The following is an 18,965-nucleotide window of genomic DNA, read 5'->3' as shown; positions in this document are numbered from 1 at the left end:
TGGATTGGGTTGTTACGAACATCCGACATGCAGCAAATCACGTGTCATTTTATAATCTGGGCTTTAACAAATAGACCAACGCAGGTAGGCTTGCCTAAGCCTTGAAAAATGAACAAGGAACACCTCATCGACAGGAACGGACGACCTTATTGCCTTCACTTAAATTCCCTTTGATGGCCACTTTAATGTCATCCTCCTCCTCACTACATTAGTTCAAAGTGGCATTTTTGTGTGTGTATGAATGTGTGTATGTACAGACACACAAGCATAGATCTCTGTTGATAATGCATCCAAGTGGCATGTGGTTTTGATGTCATTGAAGGTGCCTCTGCTGCTTGTGTGTCTGACCTGGTACACATCGCTCTACAGAGAGCCTTAAACCAAAATCTGCATCAGGAAACAGATTGGGAACAATTGGATTTGTGGCCTTCACTGGTGCAGAATTAGATCAGTGTTTCTCTTCACCCGTGCTTCCTCTTCTGTTAGTTTGGGAGCTTATAGTTGTTTGTGTGTCTCTCCTCAGTGCTTGCACACACACACACGCACACACAGATATATGCCCTTTAGCTTGTGACAATTTTTAGCTTTGTGTGTACCTTTCATATGAAGCTCTGACATCATGCACTGAAGGGGCCATTCGCTCATATCTGGTTAAATCAGAGGTTTGAGTAAGGGAACAGTGCCTTACAGGAAATTGTGTGTGTGCGTGCATGCGTGCGTGAAACAGATAAAAATATTTTGTCGCATGCATCTACTGACAGCAAATGGGCTTCTTCGTCTCTTTCTTGGCTTTCTTCTTCACCTTCTTCATTGCCTTCGTCTTTGTCATTTTCTTCTTTTTGTTCTTCATCTTCTTTACGGCAGCCGCGATGACTAATTTATCTGTATTTTGCAACATCGAAGTGTGCAATAATTCCCGACCCAGATTTTATCGTTGGCCTATAGAAAAACGCAATATAAATTCAATGCATTATTATTATTACTATTTAGGGATTTTTTTTATTTATTTTTTCAGGAAATACGTTACCCCCACACCGAACCTTCAGAAATGACAGATCCACTCAGAATTCATTCACTGACGTTGCCACAAGTAACGAATAGAGATTATAGGAGCGAGTCCACACCCTAGACTATATCATCTATACAGTATGTACATTCCATTAGCCATAATTTTTCATAGACCATATCCGTATATTCCTGTGAATATTGTTAAATGATGTCTACTTGTGTTGCTCCACCGTTTGTGTACAAATATCCTAAATGGTTCTAAACTGCCACTATTAATTCTGACTGTTGGCATGTAACTGCTGTTTTCGGTTGTATATACAGGCCGGCGTTGCTGTGCTACAGTGGTTAGTTACCCAACACCTGGGTGACCATTGTTGCGCACCGGTTAGCATGTCCGCCTCACAGTTCTGAGATTGTGGGTTAAATTCTGGCTCCGGCCTTCCTGTTTGGAGTTTGCATGTTCACCAGTTCCTGCGTGGGTTTTCTCCGGATACTCCAGTTTCCTCCCAAATTCCCAAAACATGCATGGTAGGCCGATTGACCATTCCAAATTTTCTGTGAGTGTGTGTGTGTGTGTGTGTGTGTGAATAGTTGTGTGAAGACTACTGGGATAGGGTCCAGCATACCCACGACCCTCGTGAGGATAAAGTGATACGGAAGATGAATAAATGAATGTTCACTAATTGAATTCGCAAATCTGAACTTGCAAGTCAAACTAAAAAAAAGTTAACATCAAATGCATACGGTTTCATTCAAGCTACCTCGAGGTTTATCTCATTGTTTTTCCACTTTTAGTGTGATTTTTCATCAGGTCACAAAAAATACAGGGTTGCACAGGACCTCTAGTGACACTTTTAACGCCACCTCCTGTGCGAGGAGGCAGAAATGTGTAAACTTTGCACAGCTTTGTTGTGACTCTGGCCTGCTTTCCCTTGTAAAAACATGTGCTTAGTCTTTCTCTTGCTTGCAGTGACTGTCTGACTGACTGCCCATCCTTATCTCTTCTGGCGGGCCTGCCCTTGTCACATCTCTGCCAATCAGTGCCAGTGGTCCTCCTCAGCAAGCCGTTCTGTCTGCACACTTTCTCTCCGTACTCGCTGTGAAAGCTGCTCTCATTCATTGCGTGCGTGTGTATGCCTGTGTTTGTAAACTGCTTGTAGTTAAAAAGGTGGAGGGGGGGCGGTTAAAAAGTTTGAATAAGAATTTGTATTGTGATACACTGTAAAACAATCTAAACTTGTTTTCAATTTAAAACTTTTAAATACATATAGATGTCCCGGTTCATGTAGATTGGGTATCTTTTTCATTGCAATTGAACAATAGCATCTCGCCACTGAGAGGCTTCAAACGGGAAGTTGCCACTGAATGCCACTGAGCTGAGTGTGTAGCTGTCTTTGGAAATTCTGACTCCTTGTGAGAGACTAGCAAATTGTGCAAGAAGTCCTAACAACACTGAGCTGTTGGAATGCGCATTGAAAAGCTCAGGGAAGGTCAAAGTAAAGTGACCTGTAAAGTTTGATTTGAATATTAGGTTCATCCTGAAATTCTACCCAAAAACTGAAGACTGATAACGTTTTGTGATTTTTAATCCAGTGTTCAGTTTTGTTCACGCCCTTCTCTATTCAAGAGAACTTCTCGGAGACAATGTCCTGACGCTAAACAGAAGACCAGCTGACTATGCACTTGTGTTGGCAGGTCAAACGCTCTCCCCCAATTGTTCATTTTATGGCTCCACCTAACCTCTGACACTTCTAACACTCTAATATCCTCCATGCCTTTACCTCATGACCCACACCGTCATGTGACCGCACCCTGTGACTACAGTCTTGTGAGCGGCATGTTTGGCAATGCGATCTGATTTTCGCACAAGGAAACGTCATGTTTATATTCCATAAACTTAATTACGTTCTTTGGGCAGATGTTCGTCCAATTGCATTGTTAAATGTCAACTGTACTGTGAATCATCTTCTTACATCTCATAAGATGGGTAATGAGAAATGTTTGAACATTAGCAAAACCACAAAGAAGCTGACCTCCATAACCATAAAATCTAATTGTCCACATTTATCCTTCACTTGAGAGCTGATCATCCAGATTTGTCCTTTACTGTTCTTAACCGGAGGACTAGCATTAGTAATACACTATCGTTTATCATCCCATAAACAGATGGAGGAATAACATCTGTTATGTGTCTACTTCCTAGCAATATATATGTTTCACAACTCATCCATCTTTGCATTCGGTCATGTGACACTCACGCCAATCGCACGCTATTGGCTCACCATTTTTACCACCTCCTTCACTCGGTCGACTGTCTTTTCAATTTTTGCCACAAATAATTAGACTTACTTCATTCATTCCAATATTATTGCTGAGTCAATGATGGATTTTGTACTTTTGTGATACTGAAAATGTGTTACGACGCGAGTACCAGTGGTGGTGCACAGGCTTACTCTCCTGATACCGCCCACACCTGATTTTAGCCTGTTCTGAACTTTTTATTCACCATATGCTATGATTTCAAGTAGTTTATGTGAATATATAAGAATATTACATTGTATTGATTGTATCCAAATTCGTTTTTTTTTCTTTGCTTTGTTTTACTCGGCTGTCTGCAGCCAGGTTGGCATTGCAAAAATATGCTCTTAAATTCTATAGCTTAGCTGGATAAATGCGGGTGAAATAAAATGAATAAATATAATTCATCTTTTGTTATGACCCAAGTGTCAAAATCAGCAACAATTCCTGTGGAGGTAAATTGGAGTTTTGGATTGGCCTAGCCAGAGCGGAGATGAAGATGTGACCTGAAGGGCTGTGCACAGGAGATGGAGGTCATCAGAGTGTGACTTGTTTGAAGCATTTTTGCAAGAAAGAGTGAAAGGAAATGCGCTCCGACAAACTTTTAGTTGCACACAGTCCTGTAGCCATATAATATAAATTTGTACAAAGAAATATAATGTGTGCTCTCTGTATATACAACTTTAATTGCATTTTGCATTATATAATAATTCTGCATATTTTTTACAATCTGTACCGGTAGTACTATTGACCGGCTGTATCTCTGTAGCCATGTTTCAGTGAGAGTTTATTAACTTTTCTGTGCATTGAACCTATTCCTGAGAACCATTGTCCACCAGCCAGCCGTATTCAATCCAAATCTTGGCTCATTATCCTGGTCATGGAACTGCTTGGAAATTGAGCTTCATGTTTTTGTTTTGTGAGTGGAAACAACATCCAAGGTCACTAAACCAGGTGTTAAGACTGGCTCTGTACTTTGATAAGCAACACAACTCTCATACGATACACTGGTGCCTTGAAACGAGTACAGTATGTTCCATGACTATGTTTGTGACTCGACGGACGGACGAACGTAAAGTATCTCGTATCTAATGTGCCAGTCGGGCCCCTCGTATTTCCAGTCACCATGCTACTACTAATATGCATTATAGTGGTCTGTATTGTGGTACATTCACATGTACATTCATAAATACCGATCAATGAATACCCTGTTTCCTTTCATGCAAAGAGATAATGCAAGATTAGTTAGTGTTAATATTGCTCCTTAATAAAATCATAATAAGACATGGCAAAACAATCCCATAACAAAACCTTAAAATCTAATATGAACCGAATTTCTGCTTTGTCCCTCAACTGTTGGCCTTGGGGATGGATAAAATTATAATGAGTTAAATAGCGTAACTACAGCCCACATTTTGCTTGCTGTTATTACCCTCATTAATCAGACAATAACACTTACACGCTCCAATGTTCGCAAAGCTGCACAACGCTGGGGAGTTTGGGATTTTATTTCTCAGACAATAATGAGTTGTCTCCCATCTTTATAGTACATTGCAGAAGTTGGCTAAAGCCTTGAAGCAATCAAAAACAAATTCATACAACTGCCACTGGAAAAATGGATATTTTTAACGTGTACAATCAGATGTTTACAGATATGTAAATAGCAACCACACTGATATAAAGACCACACAATTGTCAACACAGACGATATTGGGTGCAACTTATTAGTCCCAGGTTGCCCATTTTGTTTAGCATTATCACACGTCTCATACAAACATATGATAACAATAGTTTTAACAATATGCACTTCATATAAGTTAAAATGATGAGAAACGTTGTAGCCAAATGCCCTGGAGATTAAAACATAGTCCAGCGCCACAGAAATAGGTATGTCTTGGAAATGTGTGTGCTTCTCCTCGTAAGCAGGTCATCTGGAGGCACTGCGGTGGCAGACTTACAAAAAATTGCTCTCACCTCTCCGATTATTTTGCATGTATGGGGAGAGGCAGAAAACATTGATTCTTTTCAAGCCATTGTGGTTCAGATGCTACTGGTCTACCGTTGGGTTTGCTCCCTGCTTTGGCACATTGTCTCTGACTTCCCCTTTCACCTCAGCAAGCTGCTCTGAATGGGCGTCGACCGCACCGTTCACCTGAGCTAGGTAGGAGTCCGAGTGTCTCTCAAGTTCTGCCCTGATCCTCTCCAAGTGCTCAGCCAGCTCCCCCAAGCTTCTGCACTGGCCTTCCACATGGCTCACTCTGCTATCAACGTCTTTCACCTCCTTCTGAACTTCTTTCGCTGTGGTCCGGCAGCCTTGAAGCCCGCCCGTGAGCTGTCTCTTCAAGGCCACGAGTTCTCCCTTCAGCTGGGCTAGGCGCCTCTCCCCGGCCCCAAGGAGAGAGGCTTGGTGGCCCACTAGTTGGGTGATTCCCTGCACCTGATTGACGAGCTGCTGTTCCCGCTCTTCCCACGTGGAATTGGCATGGCCCACTTCACTTGCAATCAAACGAATAGAGTCCTTTAGTCCCTTGAGAGTGCGGTTCACAGAGTTGATGTTGACCTTCAGAAGGGTGATCTCGCCATAGACGGACTGGCCTGCCTCTTCCTGGGCTATCCGCAAGAGTAGGTTCTTCAGTGTACTGTTCAGGCGGTCCAGCTGGTCTGAATGAAAGTCCAGACGATTGGTCATCTTATTCTCCATGTCCTCACACTCCCCCTCCACTTCACTAACTCTGACACCCCCTGCTGGAGGAGTAGAAGGTGAGCACGAGGTGCAGAGGAGCTCCAGGTCGACTAGGCGTTTTTCAATGCCATCCAGATTTCCATGTAATCTTCTCCTCACAGACTCGATATCTGTTTCCCGTGGTGGCACCACCTGGCCCTCCAACAGCGCTGGTGTCGTGGCATTGCTCAGCTCCTCCACAGCCACAATCACCCTTTCCTCCAGGGTCTTCAACTTGTCCTCCAGCATGTTCTTGAAGCCATCTAGGCCACCGGGCAACCTCGACACGCCATCCGCTTCACTCACCGTAGAATTTAGGCGGCCTTCCAGGTCCACCAAGCGGGTCTCAATCAGCGTCTCTACGTGGATGTTCTGCTCCCTGAGTGCTGATTGAAGCTGTCGCTGTGATTCTGTGAGACCTTCAACGGACTCCTCCAGGAGCAGCACACGCTGAGAGAGGCTGTTCACCTGCAATGATCAATCACCGTTTAGATTGTCAAAAACCTTTTGAATTTGAATCTAATATTTTTGTCTTGTCAAGAAAACAAATAAGGAATGTATATATTCTTTAATTATCAGGCGTAACTCCAGTAAGGTATGTCCTGCACATCCTGCACATAAAATCAACGACATTCATATCAAACATTAATTTGGAATGTGACTATTTCTTTTTCATTACCTGTCCACAGCAGCTCTCTGTGAGCGTTAGGCCTTGGATCTGAGCCTGCAAAGAGCCCAACTCTGCCCTCAGTCCAGTTTCTCTCCCATCAAGGGACTGCTGCATCTGCTCTTGGCCATCCATGTGCTCCCTGTGACACTGTCTCTGCACAGCCCCGATCTTCTCCTCGCACTGGTTCTCAAGACGAGAGAGTCGCTGTTCAAATCCATCCAGGATCTCAGCCTGGATCCCAGCCAGCTTGTCCTGGAGGATGGTGTCCAGATGAATTGAACCGGGCCCAGGGATGGGCCTGCCTCTTGCTCCTTCCAGCAGTCTCTTGAGCTGCCCGTCATGGCCCAAGACCATTCCCTAAAGAGGCAAACATTTCAATGAGATCGAGGAAAGGTATAGTAATGTTAAACTATTCAACACGTAGCACGAACCTGAATCTCCTCTAAAATGTGAGTCTTGGCTCGTAGCTCATCTTTGACTTCTGTCACCCTCCCAGCAAGATCTCCAAATCCGTTGAAGCTTTCCTCCCCTCCCAGTACGCCCGGTGTCCCTATTGGGAGCATCCCAAATCCCATGGCCGAGTCCGGCCTGCGTGGCGTGCTGGGCAGCAGCGACACCAGGATCTTGTTGGTGTCTTCCCGAAGAGATGTGCGCAGTCGCTCCTCGAGGCCGGCCACCGCCCCATTGAGAGTGTTGAGACCCAAAGTGAGGCGCCGTAGATTGTCCTCCATGTGGTCCAAACGTTCGCCGCTCACTCCAGAAATCCCAAATTTGTTACCTGTATTTCCATTCATGAAAGAACAGTAGAGGAAAGTGGGTCAGATGTGAAAGCACTAACGTTATTTAATCCTGTTTCATTCTCACCAGTGTTTGGTTTTCCATTTCCGACAGGCAGCTGTCCACTGGGTATCGGTCTGTGATCATGTAGGTCGGGGTAAGGTTTGCCTGGCTCCAGCTGTGCTCCTCCAGGTTTCTGGTCAACGGGGACTCTGGGACCCTGGGGAACCCCCGTAATCCCAGGGCGATGGGGCAAAGCTGCTCCCTTGAAAGGAGGTGTCACGTCAGGCAGTGAGGTGGGTCCATCATAACAGTTGTCTCCAGAGTAACCCGGGCAACATCTCCACTCCAGCTCAGTCACCGTTTTATAACCCACTTTGTATGTCGGTTTGTGGAATGTCCTGTACCTAAAAGGAGAAACAAGTTCACCTTCAGGCATTATTTATGTTGTCATGTGGTTTCAGACTACTAATTCAGTCTTTGTTTCAACTAATTATTACAGGCGAGTCAGGGGAGGACAGAAAGACGAGAAGGGCATGGCAAAGATAACAGGATGTAGTCACTGTCTGTGGGATTAAACACGGATTAAGGGGGAGATCAAGAGATTAGTCAAAAGTGTAATGTAAATGATGTGGCTTTAGGACTAAGAGATTGAACCAGAGTCCTTATTGGAAGCTAGTGTTACCTTTTGTTAAGATTGAATTTCTTTTTGATCGTTCGATTTGGATTCAATATTGTCTCATCACAAACTTGCACACACATACCCCCCCACACACACACACTGATGTGAGTCATCTTTTTGGGAGGGAAAACCCACTCCTTTAATTTCCCCTGTGAGAGACAGAATGTTATTACAAATTAGCCTTTTTGGGCAAATGAAAGTCTTACTCACGAACAATATGCATGCGGAGTCAGATACCGCTTTTCCTCCTAATTTATTCAATGTTGGTGTATATTATTTACAAACACTATATACGTATATTATATTTTACATACATATATATATTATATATAATATATATATTATACATATATATATATTATATATAATATATATATATATATACGTATGTGTGTATATATATATATATGTGTGTGTATATATATGTATATATATGTATGTATATATATATACACATATATGTATATATGTATGTGTGTGTGTATATATAGATATAGATATAGATACTGTACGAGGGACGAGTTGTATATAATTGAGACTAGCATTCAATAGTCCGTGAACTGTACAGTAGTCAATATTCTTCTGCCTTCTGAATAGGTTTTTGACACCAGAGGGCAGCCTTGATACAGTACAAACTCAAGCTTTTTTTGTCACTCTTTCATGTAAGGTAATGGATGTAATGTTACTCAGCACATTTTTCTTTGACAGGGACATTTGCGTGTCAACGTACATGATAACAGGACACTTCTGCCCCCAGATGCATTTGATTGTGTACTCAGCCTTGACGTATGTGGCGACTCCATCCTGCATCGTGCACGTGACGTTCCTCTGGACCACATAGGCACAGTGGTTTCTGCAGGGAGAGGAAAGGGAAATTGGAATTTAATATTCCATAATACGATTCATCCAAAAGTCTTTTTTCTTTTCCAGCTTTATGTGATGACATTATGTCTTCCTAGGTACATCAGTTCAGCTCTTAGACTAGTTAGATTTGTCCCACCACGAAGTCATTACCCGTAAAGTACTTCCGATAGTTTTTGTATCCTGCTGGACCGAAAACCTTCTCTCCTTCCCTCGTCATTGCCAGAAGAGCGATTCCAACACCAAAATGATCCTTTGTGCAGCATCGGAAATTATTTTCTGCAATCTTCAGACTCTCATGTGAACACTTTCTCTCAGTCAATGGGGAGTATTTAGCAATACATGTGGCCCTTAATATTGCTCTGCAGCTGTTACAGAGCAGGAAGGCCGTGTTTTTGGAGGAGCAGAGAGGAACACGGGGGCCGAGCAGGCCCAACATGTTCTGAGTTAACAGGTTAAGAGGGTGAACAGGCAGGATTGCCTTTTACAATCTGCGAGAACATTTTCCCTGCTAATCACTAACTGTGCTGACAGTGTTTGCGTGTCCTCAATTATCTCATGTGCAGAAAAAGGGGGCCTGGAGGGACAGCTGACATTGACCCATATCAATGACAAAACAATGCTTTATATGATGCAAAGACACTGCCTTAGGAATCTCCTTCTTGTGCAAGATCTCATTCAACACAATTTTATAGTGATGGCCAGGAGTACAGTCATCGGAAGTATGTCCATGCAAATAGGTCAGCTGTCCGTGTAGATTTACAGCAACAGGAAGCATCGTGATGGATGTGTGTGTGGTTGCGGGTTGACAAAATACCTCCCTGGGCTTACCGCTGATTAGGAGCAGGCGCAACATGTGCAAATGTTAAGTGTTACTCTTTGACTGTTTTCACACATCTGTCAAAGTGTTTCGCATCTGTGGGTGGTATTTTATTGTTGTGTCTTGTATAGAGGCCTTTACAACTTGATCATGCTGGAAGCGGGATCCCTCTCCGGGAATCTTTGTCAACTCTGGGTTTGGGAAGCCCTTTGAGGGGACTTTATGATTAGAGATTTTTAAATAAACTTGTCTTGCCCTAACATTTGCAGAAAGAGAGACATCCTACTTTTATTAGTTGCACATGCACAAACAGGTGTAAGCACACAATGTATTTTCATATCTCAGGACATACATGCTGTATTTCAAATCATTCTTAATGTTCTCAAACTAACTGCTTATTTTGTCTGCTTCGGTGAAGAGGGAGAATCGATGACCTCCCTTATCCGGAATGATCCAAGATTAGATGTATATGAGGACAGATATAAGCTAATTCCCTCTGGGAGCTATTTTCATACAAGAGTTCAAAACTAATATAGCTCAAGGAGACTGCTGTTCGAAAGTATATATGACATTTGCGTTTGTGATCACGGGTGACAAATGAGAATGAGAGGCCGCATATGATTATTCGATAAGCGTAAAAAAACTAAGGCATGGAGAAGCTCTCAATTTATTGTCTGGGTCTGGCAGTGTGATGTGTAAGAAGGGGGGGGGGGGGGGGGGGGGGGGGAGGGTTTAGGTCAGGACGCTTGTAGAAAAAAGCTGTCAGTTCACCTAATAAATACTAAAAATAACTGCTGCTGTTTAGAAATGATCTAAACTGTCTAGCGGGATCTTATTCCACTTCTCTCTTTGCCAGTAGTGACTGAACACACAAGAGATCCATTTGGGGAAAGCAGAAAGAAAGTAATTGATAATTTACTGTGTCTTTCAAGGAACACGTCAGATGAACAATCCGTCAGATGTAAAAGGGTCACTAGACTTTTGGAATTTGGCAGCTACTTCTTTTTCACAATTTATTATGCAATTGTCTAAGTGACAAAGTTGCTCAAATTATTTGGGGGGAAATCTTATTCATTATTTGCTCCCACTACATTAGACAATGTAAAACAAAAGCTTAATAGTGAGCTGCTGTTCTCACTGCACTGTGACTCAGCAAACTGCACAAATATTAGTGATTTTCATTGAGGATAAATAATATATGCACGTGAGTATTTTTATATTGTCTGTCTACATGTTGTGTTGTGCACCCTTTTCGTTCAAACATTTGTCGCCACAAGGGTGATGTCTCACTCTGCTAGCATTGAGCTAGCAGCTCTCAAGTCAAAGCAAAGAATCGGTTGGACGATTTCATAAATCGGGTCACTTAAGGCCCCACTGTAGTCTGCAAGTCTGCCGATTTACAGCAACACACAAGCCTTCAAGACTTGACTTTTCACTATTTTAGAAATGTGCCTGTACCTCTTATTATATTAAAAACACCAGGTCCGTACGCTATCAGAACCACCCAACTGACCTCATGGTAAAAGTAATTCTCAAGTGAGGGAAACTGTCCTCCCAACCATGGCAGGCCATACTGGCTCCAACTCCAATCAACAAAAAAACACTCTGCCACGCCAGGAGAAACACGCTTCCCGGTTTCCCTCGTCTCCGAGGCCGATGCAAAAATATTGTCCTTCGTCATTTGTCTTTTTTTTTTCACCACGAGCCCCATCCCACTGTAAATATTTCCAGTCTAGCGTTACACTTGTAAGCTGGCTCCCATGGGGAGAACTGAATTCCTATCTTGAATTTTTACGTGCAGTGTTTTTGGCAAATATTGCTGCTGGACCTCCTCCCCCTGCATGCCCCCAAACCACCCACCTTCCAAAGCCCGCCCCCCCTTTCCACACATTTCTGTAGTCCCTCCTAAAAATCTGCAGACAATCCTGTTTTGATTAGAGACACATGCACTTTGTCCCGACTTTACCAATGTTTGTCATTTTGCTCGTCTGATGACTTGAGATATTCTTGTCCTCTCGTTTTTTTTCTGCCGTTCTCTGAGCTGCTTCTTTCTTTGTGTTTTGACAGCTTGGCACCAAAGAGCCCACCTTCCTCATTATTGCCTCACCTCTCACCTGCAGGGTTCTTGACTCTGTGAATGAACCCTGACGCTTTATGACAGGAGTGGTCTGGATTGAAGAAAAAAAAAATCTTTAATGGTTCCTTAAACGATTAATAAGGAGCTGACTCTTGAGGTTCTTGATTAGAGTTAACACATTTCACCCACCCAGTTTAAAGGCCAAGAGGATCATTTAGTCAACTGATTATACATCAAGTCACTTAGGTGTCTTACATTTTTGGTTACATGCTCATAAAAATTGAGGGTCGGTTTGTACACCTTGTAACATCAAAGTTGTCCAGTGTATATTTATTTTCCTCTTTTTTCCATACGGTTTTTGGTTTATATGAGTCAGCAAAGCTTTTCTCTGTTTGAGCTTTCTGCTACTTTACAACATATGATGCTTAAACCACACACCATTGACTTTTTTCTTTATTATCCTCAGGCATTTGGCAAAGCAGATAATCTCCTTAGAGTAAGAATACTTCTCAGTGTTACTAGAGAAAAAAAGAGGTTACAAATTGGACTTGCTAATGAGGATTACTGCTTTTGTGTTGACTGTGGGAGTGTAACCAAAACCGGTGGAATGTCATGCATTGAATTCTTCATTTGGTCATGAATCAAGCAGGACTTGAACTTTTGGAGATTGAAACTATAGTATTGCACAAAATATACATATGATTTACTTGTATGAGCAATTCTATACAGTTAATTTCTTTGAAAAAAAAAAAAAGATATTGTAACGATTTGCTTACTTAGTTTAGCGTAGCTCATTGCTATGCAAATTGCAAAAAAAAAATAGAATATAGAAAGACAGAGGGTCTCACTGCCTGTTTAGGAAGTAACCTATTGCTTGCGCCAAAAATGATGCAGTAGACAAAGCGGTTAGTTCAGACAATAATCAGCGCCAGACATTTTCAAAGTTGTTTTTATCTGCACTTTCCCACATATATTTGTAAAACTAGCCTCGTAGTGCTTCAGATAAATAAATAACTAGGCCACTTCTTTCATGCGGTCACAGACTAAATTCAAAGATACAGTAAGCGGGTGAGGAGCTTAAGCCTAACAACTGCAGGGAGGGGGAAACATTCACCCAGCTCCGTTCAAAGGTAACAAAAACTTTCCTGGCCACATCAATGCAACGCACAGATCTGCACTTTAGCCCTTGTTTATTTATGTTAAGCTGAGCTATGATCCGCAGATGCATATTTAAAGGAAACATATGTGCCATTAGTAGGAACTCAGCCTATGGGCAACTTTCCCACACTCTTACTGCTTTAAATAGCCTATTTGTCCCAGTGGCTTGAAACAAACAATGATGAATCAGCAATCTAGTGTCATGTTGGCGTACGGGCATGACAGCCTGTCCATCATCAGTTGTAAATTAACCGCAAAGCTCATTCAAATTCTAAAGATGTTATCAACACAGAGGGTGATGAAAGCAGAACATTTGATGAAATATAGCTGCGAGGTGACCTGGGAATTTTACTAACCAGCCTTTGTGACCTCTAGCTGGAAACTGACTCCATTCTTGCTCTCCAGTGGACACTCAACACAAACTTACATCTTCAACCAATAACCCTTGACCTTAACCACCTTTGTGTTGCCCCCCCGAGTTCTACCCTCTGGTCTCTGTCCCATGCATCAATCTGATGGTGTGTGGCATCTGCTGGAATCCTAATTGATCTACACGGCCCACAAACCAGGCAGGGGACAATGTTCCACCTGTTGTTTATTTAGTCCTCCGCTGGTGTGTTGTCATGATGACAGATGAGCGGGATGTACTGCATACTTTTTTTTTTCTTAGCCTCACTCTTCCTGTCAGTAGTAAGTGGCTGTAATGATCTTTTTTAACTTTACAGGGTCAGACATATTTAAATATATGTGACCATGGTCTTTTAATGGAACAATGTAACCAAGTAGTAACACTTTAACACACAATTGCATTGCCATACAATTTGACACGGGTTCTTTTTTAATACTCTATCCTTTCCATGAGGGACAGCATGGCTGATTTATTTCTAGCGGTGGTATTATTCCGTTGTGTCCTCGGGTCCAACTATGGTCAAGGTGGGTTAACATCTCTTTTATAAAGGCTATAGTTAGACTTGCAAGCACATGTACAGGATTGTCACCCTCACGGCAAGCAATTACTGACTATTATAGATCAAAAAAAGTATCGATAAATTTAGGTTCCTCTGTCAATCAAAAGTGGGTAGTGTCAAAAGGTACAAGGTAAAAAATGTTCGCCTTGCAGGCTCAATTAATGAGTCTATTTTGATCAGAGTTGAGTAATATTATTTTATGCTCTAGCGCAGGGGTCACGGACACCGTGTAGTCAGTTCCAAATGATCACATGAGTAGCCTGCAGGCCTTTTCTAAAATTGGCTTATCACTGATGGGACATTTTGTGAGGATTGTTGGGGAAGTGATCATCTGAAAAGGTAAAAACTGACAAGAGATATGATAAAGTGTTGCATATTGATCTTTTCTGTTTCTTATTTTTTGTCAGAAATCATTAACATGATCCGTGTCTTCACAAGACAAGTCAAGTCGTAACAGAATAATATTAAAATTAATTTGATTCTTTTTTTAACTTAGGAAGTGTGTGTCAGACTGCGAGCCAATCAGTACCCAAACAGCTTCAAGAAGTTCATGACTCCTGCTGTAGATGATTATAATGATAAGTCTAATTGCTATATTAAAATTATAGCTCGATTTGAAATTCTTTAGGTCTGATCCCAGGATCCTCGGACGTGGAATGCCATCTCTCTGGCAGCAAAGACAGGTTGAGATTTGAGAGCACACGATCCAATTTAGGTAATTTTTAATATACAATAATATCCGACTTTTTTATCTCGTAATTGTTACTATAAAGTATATACCGTTTTAGTGTTTTTTCTTGTAGCAAGGGAATTTCAAGCATGTCCATGTTCTTTACGACAAGAAAAGTACGGGCAAATATCTGTCTTGTGACCACTTAGCGAAGATTTGCGACCTTGAACGAACCCTGACGAGAATGTAACACTTGCCAGCCCTCAGGGAGTTGGGGCTGTAAATTAATATTAAAGTCCTGATCCCTTTGAGCAGCAATCAATTGCGAGTGTTTTTGGGAATGCTACATTCTCATCAGAGTTTGTTCAAGGTTGCAAATGTTGGCCAAACGTTCACCCACAGTTTTGGTGATTTTTTTCAGGCGATCGTCTGTCAACTGTTTGGCGAACATTTCCAATGACGTTTGGACTCCACCAAGGTCGCCCTTTGTCACCAGTTCTGTTCATAATTAATTCATTTATGGACAGAATTTCTAGGCGCAGCTGAAGTCTTGTCAATTCGGTTTGACCGTGTTATGTCTCTCCTTTTTGCAGAAGATATGGTTCTGCTGACATCATCGAATCTGCATCAGTCTGTCATGGCGAAGAAGTAACTGAGCTGAAACGGCAAGTTCTCGATTTCTTGACCGATCTATGTTCCGACCCAAACCACAATCTGTGGGTTGTGACTGAAAGAACAATGCTGAACTGGGTTTCTCTCCCCTAGAGATGGGGTCAGATGCTTGGTCATCTGGAAGGGCTCAGTCGCATGGAGAGGAGCTTGATGAGGTGGCATTGGCATCTGGTTGCAATGCCTCATGGACACCTCCATGGTGAGGTGTTCTGGGCACATCCCAATGTGAGGAAGACCCAGGACATTGGAGAGATTATATCTCTCAGCTGCCTCATGGATGTCCTTGGAGGAGCTGGATGAAGTGGCTGGGAAGAGGAAAGTCTAAAGGTAAGGCTTCCCTGCTTAGATTGCTGTCTCAGTGACTTAACCAGATAAGTAGAAGAAAATGGATGGATAGCTGCATGGATGGATGGAAATTGTTCAAACGCTAAAAGCATATAGAGAATAATTATGTATTTGGAGATGTGTAAAGGTTGTTGGTATCACTGTTATTTAAGCTCGTTTGCATTTGGAGTTTATTGTAGTATTTGACCTTTCGGAAGATCTACTGAATCATAATTTTTGGCTAATTGTTATTTAAGGACTTGTCAGGAGGCAAGTACACTACGTATATTCACGGCTTTTTGGTTAATTGAGTATGTTTGTGATATTTGGTGAGCGCAAGTTGTTTAGCACTTCAATACTGTACATTGATGGATTTCTCCAAGTTGAAATTTGGCTTGTTCTGAAAGGTATGGATGAAACCTAAGCATCATGACAATTAGATGCTGCTGACTTCAGGTTGCGGGATGCTGCATTGTCCCAATTTGCAAGAGGTGAGTGCACAAGGCAGGACGAAGGCAATATTTTGAGGCAGTTTGAGTGAAGCAGCAGGTAGCTGAGGAGCTGTCCAAAGCCATAACCATTCTCAGGGGAAGCCAAGCAAAAGAGACAGGAAGGGGGAGGGAAAACAAAGCCAAACATAAGCTATCTCTATCCAACAAAACATATATCACAGATCTGTTCCAGCTCACAACTGCATGACGTTCAAATTGACGTAATGGTTCTCTGTTCATGTGCTGCAACCGCCCAAAACACATCAGGCCGGAATACAAGGCATGTGACAAGAATGAGTTTTCTTCACCTCGTTTAAAAGATGCAAGGCAACTATTGTAGGGACACTCGTAATCTGCACTCTCCTGATATTTCTATTGATTGCTTACACCCCTCCTTTCTGGCACAGGGGTGCTCAGCTGTACTTTAAGGAGTCCATCTAATGGAGTCTCCCCAGACACCCACCCACCCAACACACACACGCAGAGTGAAGAATCACTTCAGATGTCATCAGCTCATGTGCTAGCAAGACCAAAACATGGGCTTTCTTTGCCATTGTTGCTCTTAAATATTGCTCCCCCCTCCCAAGTTCATCTGGTATTAGGTATGAAGTATTAAAAAAATAAAGGAGGACAAAAAAAGAGCATCAATTCAAGGATAAATGACAAAGCTCTACTTTTGCAAAGAAATACTCAATGTTCTAGTGTAAAGATGAATGACAATGACACCTATGTGTAAAGGCGAGCACTTACTTGTGTCTGGTCATAGGCTTGTTTGGAGTGTGCTGAGGACTGAGTCCAGCCTTGAACATGTTGTATCTGTGTCCATAAAAAGGATTGACATGACCTCCATAGAAAGTTCCTTTGCTGTCCACTACAAAGATTAACACTCCCAGGAGACAGACAGGCGTGAGCACCTGGTGCAACTTGACATTCATTGTTTTAGCTTGCCTTACTATTAATCCCACAGTCTGGAAAAGAAGGTTGGTTGCAGAAGAAATGAAGGCTGACGAGTAAGAGCTTTTTAGGCTCCTCGGGGTGCTGTGCTGAAGTTCCTTAGACTTTGTGCAGTCTTTTTCAGTGCGCCCCGAAGGAGACGTGGAGTCCAAACAGATGTCACTCGAGCAGCATCTCGCCTGTGTCGCTTTCCGCTCGTACACTAACCCCACCGTGCACACATTGGACGGATTGCGGAGGAAGGAGGCTTGTGGGGCTCAAGAGGGAGGAGGGAGAACAGCACAAAGGTGTGCTGGAGGAGGGCAGAGGAGAGAGATAGTGAGGGTGTCTCCAGAAAATGTTTGAGCTACACACATACGCACACACACACACACACGTGCGTGTGTGTGTGTGGGGGGGGGGGGGGGGGGGGGGCTCGCAGTTGAGGCTCAGCCTTCCTTGTACACGGCACGATGCATGAATGAATGTGGGTGTGCGCAAGAGGCAGCGTCTGAAGGGGGAAGGCAGACAGGCAGACCTCATTTGCATAACCCACCCCAAGTCCAGCTTGGCTTCACCACACCAGCAAGAGGAGGAGGAATTGATGTTTTTCTGTTTTATTCCATAGTTCTGTATTAACTGTATTGAACTTTCAGCGATGGTCCATTTCAACTCATCGGTCACAATTGTGATCAACAATGTGATGCATTTATCAATGCATGTACAAAAGTTCCTCTATCCATACCCAACAACAAAGGGTTTGAAATAAACAAAAAACATGGTAGCCTACCAAAAAAAAAGGGACATCAGAAGTCTTAATCCGGGTTAGGGTTATAAACAAAGGTTGAATCGGGGCAACTGTACTTCTTGTTTTTGAATTCAGTAATTAAATACACCATTTGGAAAGCAGATTTGAATAAACCAAAAATGAAAGAAAGGCAAAGGCATGTCATAACACATGAAATACTGTCCCTTTGTGAAACCAATTATAAAAATCTATCTGTAATAATCATAATCTTTAATCAGTGCGGTTATGTTTCAACCCAAATTTAGTTTGTACATTTTAAACAGATCTGTCCTGAGTTTCAGCTTTAATCTTTGAGTGACTATATACTAAGGTGTACTTTCAGCAAAGCTCATTGGCCCATGAAGGAGCTCCATTCCACGGCTGAGTTCCTCAATCACGACTGTAAAGACTCTGTTTCCAATTGACGTCATGGTCTCATTATGGCGCTGGTCTTTGCCAGGATATCTGGCTTCATTTGTGCACAGTGGCAGGAAGTAGAGACATGCCGTGGCAAGACAGGGAGCTCTGAAAATGTGACATCATTTGAAATATGAACATGCGAGTAATGACAAATGAAAGTAAATGAAAATCACTTTGGAGAAGAAAATGATATTCATCAAAATCCCCCCAAAAAAACATTCAACAGAATTTGTTTGAGCATCTACATTTTCACAGCTACAACATGTCATTCAAAAAAGCCAAACTTTTCACTGATGGAGGAAACGCTGAAGATATTGCAAAAGAATTTCGAGCCTGATTTAAAATAGGGAAAAAAAGCAAACTCTGAGAGGGTCAGAAGCAGGTGTCTGGAATGGCCTATTTGTTTGCACAGTTGGTTTAGCGGGTCGTTCTCACCTGGCTGCGGGTTGCGCTCCATTTAACCTGCTCTCTTTACTCTCCATTTACAGGTCAGCGTGAAAGGAAAACACAACATCAAAAGGGCACATCACATAAGTGGGTGAGTTTCCCAAAGCATTTCATAAAAGCACTTAAAAACACAACTGGGGGATAAACCACTGAAAAGATTTTGGAGACTTTACATCCTTT

The 18,965-nt window shown here is 42.4% G+C and overlaps 1 protein-coding gene across 1 annotated transcript; it reads right to left on the bottom strand.

The window, feature by feature from the left end:
- Positions 1-4,796: 4,796 nt before the first annotated feature.
- LOC119117579 (EMILIN-3) lies at positions 4,797-17,516 on the bottom strand. The gene is made up of 6 exons (XM_037243884.1): positions 16,949-17,516; positions 8,888-9,010; positions 7,563-7,882; positions 7,130-7,476; positions 6,708-7,055; positions 4,797-6,496 (listed from the first exon to the last, which is right to left on the bottom strand). Exons 1-6 carry the CDS (start codon positions 17,131-17,133, stop codon positions 5,354-5,356), a joined length of 2,466 nt encoding a protein of 821 aa, XP_037099779.1. The 5' UTR covers positions 17,134-17,516; the 3' UTR covers positions 4,797-5,353.
- Between the last annotated feature and the right edge of the window lie 1,449 nt (positions 17,517-18,965).

The sequence above is a fragment of the Syngnathus acus genome, chromosome 2 (genome assembly GCF_901709675.1).
Source record: "Syngnathus acus chromosome 2, fSynAcu1.2, whole genome shotgun sequence".
NCBI lineage: Eukaryota > Metazoa > Chordata > Actinopteri > Syngnathiformes > Syngnathidae > Syngnathus > Syngnathus acus.
The sequence above is the reverse complement of the archived record's forward strand: the minus strand, read 5'-3'. Positions and strand labels throughout refer to the sequence as shown.